This window comes from Lineus longissimus, chromosome 3 (genome assembly GCF_910592395.1).
Source record: "Lineus longissimus chromosome 3, tnLinLong1.2, whole genome shotgun sequence".
NCBI classification, from domain to species: domain Eukaryota; kingdom Metazoa; phylum Nemertea; class Pilidiophora; order Heteronemertea; family Lineidae; genus Lineus; species Lineus longissimus.
The window spans coordinates 12,774,916-12,786,948 of NC_088310.1; the positions used below are offsets into that span (position 1 = coordinate 12,774,916).

The 12,033-nt window shown below is 42.2% G+C and overlaps 1 protein-coding gene across 1 annotated transcript; it reads right to left on the reverse strand.

Moving 5' to 3' along the window:
- Positions 1 to 10,206: 10,206 nt before the first annotated feature.
- On the reverse strand, positions 10,207 to 11,286 carry LOC135484781 (uncharacterized protein K02A2.6-like). The gene has a single exon (XM_064766462.1). It carries the CDS (start codon positions 11,284 to 11,286, stop codon positions 10,207 to 10,209), a length of 1,080 nt encoding a protein of 359 aa, XP_064622532.1.
- Between the last annotated feature and the right edge of the window lie 747 nt (positions 11,287 to 12,033).

Below are 12,033 nucleotides of genomic sequence, written 5' to 3' on the forward strand. Positions count from 1 at the left end.
AAAAGAAGAAGACTGACAAGTTGGCTGCCCTCCAAAAAATAACAGCAACTGTAATTGCTCATGGGGGTCCTTGTGTGAATGGAGCTGATGTTCAGAGGGTTATAGCTGGGGGGAAGTCTCAAACTCAGCAGATGAGTATTCTTAAAGATGAGATAAGGTACATAACTAAAGTGCTAGGAAAAAAGGATGATCGTCTAGTCATGGCGAAGAAATCCTTCCAACGTCTGTATGCTGACTTCATTTCTTATTTGGGACTTGCTCCTTCCACTGGTTCTGGGCAAGACCAAATCCTTGCTGATGTTGTTCCTCCTCCACCTGCAAGAAAGAGAAAGTATAATGAAATTTGTGATCGTGGTGACTCGGAGTCAGAATCAGAATTGGAACTGGAAAACTCTGAAGATGAGTTCTTGGAATCAGATTCTGATTCTGTGTCTTTCGCCAAGTCTGATGCAGGTAATGAAAATGAGGAGGTGGAGGAATGGAGTTATAATTTTTCTTTTTCTAGACAAGGTGTGCCAGTCGCTGTAGCATATGATGAAGGGTTCTTCCTGGGTGAGGTCCTTCAAGTTGAGAGTGAAGATGTTGCAAAGGTCCAGTTTATGAAGGCTGGATATGGCAACACTTATAAGTGGCCTGTAGTGGAGGATATTGATGAGCATGTAGAGGCAAAGTTCATAATCTATGCTGATTTCAGTGTAGAAGTGAAGGGGAGATGTTCCATTGTCCCTGATTTGGGGAAAATAGAAAAACAGTTCAGAACCTTTAAGAAGCTGTTCCTTGAGTAACCTTTGTATCTCACTCCTGTGTATAACTATAAACGGTTGAGAAGCGAAATCGGTAAATGAGAGTGTTAAAATGTTTTGCCTGTTGTACTCCTTGTACTTTTTATTCATTGGGAAAAGAACTTGTTGACTTGTTGAAGCTGACCATGAAGGACAATACCTGAAAATCTCAAACAAATCTGTTGGATATATGATTTTTAAAATTTTTTCGAAGACCTGCAATTTTGGCAGAATTTTCCGTTTTTGGCCAAAAGGGGTTAAAGGTCTCGGTTATTTCAGATTAACTAAAATGAAGAAGCTGTACTTTTTTATAATGAACTTTATTAGAAGAATAAATGCTGAAAATTTGGTACAATTCTGTTGTACGGTTGTTTTTATATGAATTTTTGAAGTTGGTGCATTTTTCGCTATTTTTGGCACTTTTTATCAAATGGTGATTTTGGCCCCGGAAGCCTTTTTGGGGGTCAATTTCCCTATGTTACAACCTTCTGCTACCCCCAGAAAAAATTGGAGGGGCAGAACCTGTCCCATAGGCATAGGAAATGTGAAATAATGACTTTCTGGGTCAATAAATTTTTCAAAAATGTCCGTCAAATATGCAAGCAATCCCATTACGGACCTTCGCCAGACAGTGGAAAATTGAATTTTTTTGCACTTTTGATGGTCAATTAAAAAAAAAGTAAGCCACCTATGCCTCTGGAACTCTTTGTGCTCTTTCTCTGGGGTAGATATTAGTAGAAAATAGCATTAGAACCAAACCTGGATGCTTACTTATTGAATTGGGGGGTCCCAAAAATGCTACTTTTTACTGCCTCGGGCACGCCCGAAACAAGGAAACAGTAAAAATGGTCCCATTTTCGTATTTCTTGCCCGATTTTAGCAAATGAGGTGTCGTTCGGCTCGTAACAACATTTTCAATAAGATAAAACCATCAGAAGTCACCTAAAAGCACTTTGAAAAATTCACTTGTGGTACGTCTTACTACCGGCGCCACATAAAAGGGTTTGCAGAAAAAGTCAAACCTCTAACTGAGTTAACCAAGAAGAACAAGAAATATGAGTGGACAGAAAGGTGTCAAGAGGCCTTTGAGGACCTCAAGCGAATCCTCACTAGTCCACCAGTAATGGCATACCCAAAGCCAAACTGCCCATACATACTAGATTGTGACGCCAGTAAAGAAACAATTGGAGGGGTCCTTTCCCAAATCCAAAATGGCGAAGAAAAAGTGATAGCGTACGGGTCAAGGACGCTTAATAAAGCGGAAAGAAAAATGTGTGACTGATCGCGAGTTACTGGCCGTTAAGTTTTTCATTGAGTATTACAAGTACTATTTATTAGGTCAACCTACTTTCACAGTGAGAACTGACCACCAGGCTATCCTGTGGCTATACTCACTGAAGGAGCCCAAAGACAGAATAGCGAGATGGATTGAGACACTGTCACAGTATTCATTCGAAATTCAGTACCGCCCTGGTAAAAACCATCAAAATGCTGACAGTCTGTCCAGATGTCCTAATCCGCGTGATTGTCAATGTACGGACACCAGTGACACCATACCCTGTGGGCCTTGCAACAAGTGTCAAAAGAGGGCCATAAACATGATGAGTGCCTGGTACGAAGACACTGAGATTAAGCGTGTGACCTTGAGATCCGAAAAGCAGCATCAGCCTGTATCGGTGCCTGTAAATGAAAACTTTGAGCAACTCAGAGCTAAACAGCTAGATGACACAGACTTAGCACCTCTCCTCAAGTGGCAAGAGAGTGGTGTCCGCCCTTATGGCAATGAGGTCTGTGAGGCCAGTCAAACCACGCGCCATTATTGGAATTATTGGAACAGTCTGTGCCTGAACAATGGGGTTCTCTTCAAAAAGTTTGCAAAAAGGGACGGCACTGATAACTACCTTCAGTTTCTTGTACCTAGAACCATGAGAGCAGACATATTGAACATGAATCACTCAGTCCTTTTGAATGGAGGCCATCTAGGCAAGAAAAGGACTGTCAACAAGTTACTCAGAAATTTCTATTGGTTTGGTGTCCGCGAAGATGTAGCTATATGCATTGCAAGATGCGATGAATGTGCATCTATCAAACCGCCTCACAAGCCACCACGCGCACCATTAGGTTCAATGCCTGTAGGGGGGATACTTGACAGGTTGTCCACCGATATTCTTGGGCCATTTCCACTCTCTGATAAAGGGAATCGTTATATGCTGTCGGTCTGTGATTATTGGACAAAGTGGGTTGAACTCTTTGCTGTCCCTGACCAAACTGCTGTCACATGTGCTGATAAAATTGTAAATGAAGTAATTGCAAGATTTGGATCCCTTGGATCTCCATAGCGACCAAGGAAGAAACTATGAGAGTAAAATCTTTGCACAAGTTTGCAAGCTACTTGAGATCAGAAAAACATGAACAGCAAGTGGGCATGCAGCCTGTAATGGTGTAGTTGAGCGCTTCAACAAAACACTGGTGCGTATGATCAAGGCCTATATGAAAGGTCAACAAACCAGGTGGGATGAAAACTTGGGTTGTATGGCCGCCGCTTATAGGGCAACCCCACATGAATCAACTGGTTTGTCACCTAATATGCTTATGTTGGGGCGCGAGGTCAGACTTCCTTCTGAGACCATGTTTGGCACTGGCAAGTCACACCCTGATGAAACTGTCACGTCGTATGGGGAGTATGTGTCAGAATTGCGTGACCGTTTTCTTAGAGCGCACGATGTGGCGCGTAGGAATTTGAAAAAGTCTGCTGTAAGGAGGAAGGGGTATTATGATGCCAAAACCTGTCTTACTAAGTACCAGAGGGGCAGTTTAGTATGGATTTTGTCTGATATTTCTCAGCTCCATATCACGCCAAAGTTACGCAGGTCTTATGAAGGGCCATATCTAGTGTTGTATAAAATAAATGACTTAGACTACCGTGTACAGCTCAATGCTGAAGGGAAGAACAAGACAGTCCATCACAACCGTTTGAAGCCTTATTCAGGGACTGTGTATCTCCCTTGGGCCAAAGATGCCCTGAGAAAAACAAGAAAGAAGTAGTGGGCCTAAAAAGTGTGGCTGTGTATCACTGAAGATTGCCTATATCATTACTCTGTCACTACCTTATTTTGAATCTGAGGGGCGCTGTCTCCTTCTTATCAAAGCACCTTCATGGCTTATTGTGGGCTTATAGTATTAAGTTGTAGACATCTACATGATTGTTGACATGTGATATATATTTTAAAATGGCTTTTATAGCTGGTTTGTAGAGGAATAAATGTCTTACCTCTTGTGTTTTCCATTTCAGGATCATGCAGTCGTCGCGAGAACGTTTTCGGTGTCTGCGGTGCAGCCATGTCGGCACAGGGTTTAATGCCTCCGTTAGCCATGTTCTTAAAGAACACTTCACGCCACAACAGGTTCCGTGGTACTGTCTGCTATGTCGGGCGAGGTCCAGAACTAGGAGTATCGCCACCAAACATTTCCACTCCCAACATTGGAAAGAGGCCAAACAGGGCCAAAACTTTCAGAAGACGGTTGGTGGCCGTTTGCGCAACTGGACACAGAACGATTTTCTGAATTGGCTAGAGGAAACAAAGCCGCTGTCAACCAGTGCCAAGCTACCCCCACAGTCTGTGAGGAGTGCCGTCAGGGTTCCTGAGTTACGTCGGGCCCAGTTGAGGCCATTTTGTAAACAAACCTTGTCAGAGGACCTGGTGGGTGAAGAAGACCGGCCCATGGACTTGTCCGTTCAGAACAGTGTTTTAAATGAGGGCCCACAGGATTCCCCTGTTGAGGGCGGGGAAAACCTAAGTAATCCCCAGGCTATGCCTGAACTTAGCTTAACAGAGACATGTGCGACAAAAGCAACTGTCCTGCATGAAACTGTCTTCAAGTCCATGGATGACTTCCGCCAGGACGTATTCTCCATGGTGCAAGAAGCCCTGAGCCAGCATGTGGGCGTTGCCCCCAACACGTTAACAGAGATACAGGAGCAGCTGGCAAAGCAAACAGCCATCCTGCAGGAGCTGTCCAGCCGGAAATGTCCGTGTTCCTGTAGTTGTAGCGGACCAGACGTGCCACCGAAGGAAGAGGCGGGGCCAGTCAGCCCACGATTTTCAAAGTTCAAGAACCTGAGGAGCGATGAAGAGGGAAGTGATGGGAACTTTAGCATCAGTGATATGTGGACTATTGACTTGCCGTGAACTATGACTCTAAATTATGTGATTGTGATATTCGATATAGTGCAGTGTGTTCGGTGTCATGGTTGAGTTTGAGACTGTTTTGTCTAGTATACATTTCAAAATTTATCTGGTGTCCCATTTTTTATCTGTTTCAAGTTTTACAGTCAAAAATCGGGCAATGTATGGCAATCCCATACCTTGTCATTCTAATTGTTTAAAAAACTTTTAATTAAGCACGAACTCAATCTTGTTATGATAGTACCACTCTTCACTGTGTGTGATAATTCTGGAAGTATTCTTGGGAGTGACGTTGTTTCTAACCTGTGGAGGTGAGAAAGTCGATTTCTCAGTGTGTTACCTCATCAATTTTATAAGTACAAAGTAGGGGTACAACTTTCCCCATAGTTGTAATCCTGCTGTTTGTAATTGTAAGAATTATCTAAATAACATGTATTAATGGTGCAATTTATATTTGGTGCAACTGGGCAGGTGCTGGTCTAGCATGTGTTACCATGGAAACTTTGTCAAAACTAGAGTAATTGGTGTTTGATTGAATTATTTGTGAAGGGTGAAATTTCCAAAAACTGTAATTTGGTAGTTGGGACTTGATGTTTGAGTACTTTGAGTGTCTGGTTCAAGAATTAAGATGAAGCTTGGTAATTTTAAGACAAATTTGCGGTGGATGTACAGTTAAAATTTGTCCCTCTTTGCAGTGATCTCTGTAAGTTTGATGGTACGTGTGGTGTAACTTTTGATATATTTGAATTTTGATGAACTTGTGTACAGTGGGTAAGAGTATTTTGGATAGGTATTTGTATACTGTGCAACTTTGGGAACCAACAAACCTGCCATTTGAGATTAAGCTTGGTTCATTTGTATTGCATGTAACGTTTTAATATGAATCTCAAGTTCGATAACATGTTGCTGAGTCAATATGATGTGGTATTATTTTGGTACTGATAATTTTTGGTAGTTGGTGCCTGAGAAGAATACTTTAGAATACTGAAGTTTAGCTGTTGTTGAAACTGCAGCAATTGTTTGGAAGTGAGGTACTGACTGTATAGTAATACTTGGTAACTTGATTAGTGTCATCTATAGTGGTCATAACTGCAAAAGGCCATAGCGCTTATATTGTGCCAAGTAAAGGTGAACATTTGCTTTGGAGTTGTATGCTTTGTAGCTGAGATGGATTGTGCACATTTCAGATTGGTTGATCAGATAACTTGTGGCTTGACTGGTAACATTCCAAGTTGTTTGGGCAAACTGGTTGCCGTGGTAATAAGATGTTGAGCAATTCCCCTTTCACTTTAGATGGGTACTGTTATTTTTGACACTTCGATATTTTAATTTGAACTTGTCTCATCTGTAAATATGATTTTGCATTATGTTTTTAAACCTACTTGTCTTCTAGATATGTAATGTAAGTGCATTGTTTACGGGTTCAAAGTTTTGAATGTTGCTAGTGTCTTTTGCACTGCACATTGGGATGGCACAAGTCACTGTCACTGAATGAACACTTGAGTTATCAGTCTGATCTTTGTATCAATGTAAGTTGAGTACAGTTTGCGTGTAACTAGTTGTGGGCAAAAGCAAATGAGGTTGAAGTAACTGTTTCTGGTTCTCCTGGTATAAAACTGGTAATGTTTAGCTTTTCGGCCGGAAGTTGAATTATTTCATATTTGAAAGACTTGTTGACTGACAGCAAGATTAAGTAGTTTGAAGTGAAGAATGTGATGTAAATGAATGTCTTGGCTTGGTTTTAGTGTCGTGTGGATGGGTTGTGAAGTGGCATACATTTAGGAGTGTGTACTACAAGGTATGTGATTGTACTTAATTGTGTTAGTCCTGTTAATTTGTTGTTGTATTGTGTACATACTAGGTATTCATATTTTATTTGGAACTTTTATTTTATAAGGTAGCTCTCAATTCTTAGGTTAATTTTGTGTTGGGTACAGTAGTTTATTGACGGGGGCGTCAATGTTTCGATCGGGGGGGGGGGGGTAATGTAACAAAATTAGTCTTTCACCTCTTCGTTCCGTCTAGGACAACTCCTGGGTCCGTATTTTACATGCACCCGCTGTGCAGCAAGTACCTGTTTTCCAGGTCGGGATTTTATATACAACCGGACCATTTTTACTGGAGCAAATTTTCGTGTTTGAAGTCTATTTTCATCAAAACTGCGCCAAGTTAGACTGTCAAACTTTAGGGATACATTTGTCATTGGGAATCTATTGATTGAGAGCCTCCTGGTAAGTTGTTAAGTTGGTGAACGCTTGTATTTCACTATTTTTATGTTGCGATTTGCGACTTTCTGAAAGCTGTCCCCCATGTTTGATGACGTCAGACCTCCACATTGTTTTGGATTGTGAGTGACGAACTTTCCAGTGGTAACTTTGCAAAGTGTTTTAAATCAGGTAAATGTTGGTGAAAAAGTTATTTCAAAGACATGGCTTATTTCATAAAGATCTGTAGCATCTTTTGGTGTCATTTTCAAAGCTGTGACTTTTGGGAATCTCTTGTACTTTGGGCCTAAAGTTGGCACATGTTTCAAAACGGGTTTGTTTTGTTATCATTTCGAGGGTCTGTAGTCCGTGGGTGACCCCCGTGGATTCGGTATAAAACCCTAATCAGCTGGGCGTGAGAGCAGATCGGGTGCTAGCATATCTAGCATCAGGAGGTTCTAGCCCTCCGGAGTTGACATTCACCCCAGTCGCATACTCCTAGCTTGCAGTTGCACAACATTGCAGAACAAGCCACATGTTACATATATGTTGGTCTTGCATTGAGATTGTTGTGTGAGTCAAGTTTCAAATACAGCTTTGAAGGTGGTCACACTGATACTGATAGAATTTAGCCAGGTAAGCGCCCTAAAGATATCTTTCTATTATATTTGCAATTTGAATTGTTGACTTTTGTTCAGCAAAAGGGGCAGAGTAATATACTGACTTTTATACAATTTATGGGAAAGTGTAACAGTCATAAAATGCCTGAATATTCAGCATCTAGTGTGCATGTTTATGCTGATGATCTAGTCATAATAGGCACTTTTATTGAACTGGAAAACCTGGTTGCTTTCCTCCATGAACTTTTAGATTTGTTGACCCGTTTGATAAATGGTGAAGATGTGGATATGAGCCTATATCCAGCCATCAACCACCTAGTTTAATCTGATTGAAACCTTTTTGTACCCGTTGTAAAATCATGGACATTCGCGTTTTGAGAGTTATAATAAAACTATTTAGTTAGATGAAGTAGTTGTGCCCTTTTGTGATAGCTTAGTAGCAGTTTTCATCCGGACTCATATCAGTGACCAAAAGCAGGTCACATTGCCCAAGTCTCACCCAGTCTCTCATATTGGAATGAGAGAAAACATAGAGGACATGTCCCTGAAGTCAGGTTACTAGATCAAATCAGGAGGACCAGAGTCCTTGGATTTCCCCAGGTTGTGACAACTACTGCCCCATAAAAAGCCTTGACTTGGTTGTGACTTTGTCTCCAGGACATTATCACTGACGCTTTACCGCTCGGACAGGTTTCGCGCTACATAATCATGAAACTCATCGAATTGGGCTTTTGCATTTAACCCACACACATTTAAGCAACACAGGCGTAAACCTTTATTGTTGTCACGCGCATAGCAATGTTCAAGTACATCAGTTGTGGCAACTGGTAAACTCTCATTTCCTACATTTCCCTCAGTAGAAGTTTGGCCTCCTACGTTTCCCTATTCCCGGTTTGTAATGTTCATTCCGAAATCCTCGTACTTGACATTTGTGACCCCTAGTTTGAAGAGGTCGTCACAGTTTTCAATGAAAACCTTGGACTCAACTTTCTGCCCATTTTTTGTCTCCTCTCGAATACACACAGTTTTACCGTCCCTGGAGTAAACGTGTTTGGCTAGTTTCTTTTCTTTCACGAACCGCATGAGGGATGTCCTCAGTGGCGTCAGGTCCTCAACAATAAACACGTTCTTGTAGTTTTCCTTTGCTTTGAGATTTTTCTTGTTGAACATGAACGCCTGCTTCACGCTCCTTCGCACGAATTTGCATATGACTGGACGAGGGGTTCTCCCTTTCTTACCAAGGCGATGGGTGACTGAGATGTCGCTTTCCACCACCAGAACATCCATGGCCTGGCCAATCTCCACGATCTTCTTACGTAGGTCTTCTTCCTTTTCGCCCTCAGTCTCCTGAAGATGAACTACCCGAATGCTTTCCTTGCGTGTATATTGTTCTAGTTTGTCGTTTTCGTACTTTCCAACACGAATTGCTGCCAAGAGTTTATCACATTTCCTGTCAACAGCCTCCGCTACTGATTCCCAAATGACCGGCTTCAGCTTCTCCTCGAGCATTTTGTCAAGTGATTCGGAAATCATTTGACTTAAGGCTGGCTTCAACTCTGCCACCACTTGATTTGCGATCAACCGTGTCCCGTTTACTTCATCACCTCTGCTGCCCGATGCACTGAGCACACCACCCAATGCATCACCATGCACTGTCAGGCCTATGTCCATTTTGTCATCAGGGACAGGGGCGGGGCGATCAAAGATCAGTTCTTTTTCAGCTTTACTTTTGTCCTGTCGCTTGGGCGTACTAAATAGAAAGCTGCTACCTATACCTCTCTTCTGGTCATTCTTATTGTTATTGTTACTTCTTCCCATTTTGAACGTTTTTTCGTCAAAATTTACGAGCCAAATTGGCACAGCATGCACTGTATTTTCGCGCCATGAAAACAAAAAGTTCTGAACTACGCCATCGCCATCTTCAGCCTTCGTCGTGAGGTGGTGCCGCCTGTCGGCGGTTCCGGGACCATTGCGTCTAGAACGGTGTCAATTTGATCACGGAGACTTTGTCGTGTTGCTGTCGTATCTCATAGGTTGCTTGGTAGTAACCATGGATGGAAGAATTCTTTATATAATAACGTAAACAGTTTTTAATCACATGAATGAATATGAGCATTCCAGACTGGTCAGGGCTAAGACCGCATGATTGATTAAAGAGACACCTATAGTTGTCTACAGGAACTAAACGTCTTAGATTGTCTTCATAGCACAATCATAATTATACATGTAAGCAATACTGTCACATCTCCCCCTTCTAGTTCTAATGTCCTGAATAGAGATGTGATTAGGAATATCCAATGAGTACAACAATTTACAAACATGACTCGCAATATTTTATGATTGTCCTTTAGTTATGATTGTCCTATTGTCACTACACATGGTATACACTAACTACAAGTTATATGACATTTAGTTAGATTTCTTCAATGAGGCGCTGAGGTGCCTTCACACTGCGGCATGATCTTCTGACATTGGGTACAACTGGTACTTCAGGAACGATAACACTGCTAGTGTTTTCACAACTGGTTTCAAGGTCAAGGTCGTCATCACTAGGCCTACGATTATCGCTGGTACATGCAGTGGTACGAATATCTCGGCGATTTCTGCGGTGACTGCCCTTCTCAGTTTTCACAATGTAAGATCTAGGAAATGGAGTATTATCTATGACAGTTGCGGGGTCCCATAGTTTGGACTTCTGATTGAACAGGCGAACATTTTGTCCTTTCTCAAGTGGTGGCAACTCAGTTTGTGCCTTGCGATCATAGTAGAATTTTTTTTTGTTTTGCCTGTCCTGGAGATTGTCCTTGATCAAGTCATTGTCTATAGCTTGACTTTTGAGAAGTCTCGGAGTTGTGGGAAGTAGAGTGCGCAAGTCTCTGTTCATTAGAAGTCTAGCGGGTGATGGTAAGTTACTAGAGATCGGAGTGGAGCGGTAGTTGAGTAGTGCGAGATTAGCATCTTCACCGCTCTCCAGAGCTTTTTTCAACAAGTTTTTTACTGTTTGTACGCAACGTTCAGCATACCCATTGCCCTGAGGGTAGGTTGGGCTACTGGGAGTCCATTTGATATTGTACGCGGCGCAGAATTTGCGGAATTCCTGGGAGTCGTACTGGGGTCCATTGTCTGATACAATTTCCTCGGGGATACCATACTCGCTGATTATCGACTTGAAGTATGCAATACACTGTCCTGATGTGGCACTTTTGCCAACTCTTCTGACTACTGGGAACTTTGAATAGTAGTAAGCTACAATGAGATAGGTGTGCTGGTTAAACACAAAGAAATCAGAACCCAGTCTCTGCCACGAATACTTGGCGACTTCGTACGGTTGGAGTGTTTCTTTCTGCTGCCTATTCTGGTGGTCTTGACATCTACCACACTGAGAGACCATCTGTGTGACAGCATTGGACATACCAGGCCAGTACACGGAGTGTCGCCCGCGGAGCTGACACTTGTCCATGCCCTGGTGCCCTTGGTGGATTGTGTTAAGCATCGTGCTCCAGAGTGATTTTGGAACCACAATTCTGTTTAGTTTGAACACTATACCGTTCTCAACGCTAAGGTCCTCTCTGAAATTCCAGTAGTCAAGGGCTTCAGGCGGACAATCTTCCCTCTTTTCAGGCCATCCTTGGATTACCAAAGCTTTGACTACCTGGAGAGTAGTGTCATTGTCAGTTTCTTTTCGAATGTCATCAATTTCTGTAGCGGTTGAGTTCAGTGTGTTTGTGATATACGCGACAGGAATTTCCGGAATGTAAGTATAGTCTTCACTACTACGGATTTTTGACTGGTTGGGGTCTACGCGCGATAATAATAATATGATATAAGTCTGTCATTTATATAGCGCTTCCCAGAACGTTTCAGCTGTTAAAGCGCTTACAGCTAATTTTTACCGATAATGTCCATTGAACAGCCAAGTCTTCAAATGCATTCGAAAAGTGTCTTGATCCTCAATCGCCTTTATGTCATTGGGAAGTTTATTCCATAATCGCGCAGAGGACACTGAAAAACTTCGATCACCAAAGATTGTTCTTGTTCTTTTTACGGCCAGGTTTCTTGAACTTACGTCCATAGAACGTGTGTGACGAGTAATATCCTGATGTTTCCCAAGCTGTTCTAGGTAAACGGGTGCCCTTCCATGCAATATCTTATGTGTCAGATTGATAATTTTATACTCGATGCGCAAGGCCACTGGCAACCAATGAAGGTCTTTCAACACTGGTGTAATGTGATCCCATTT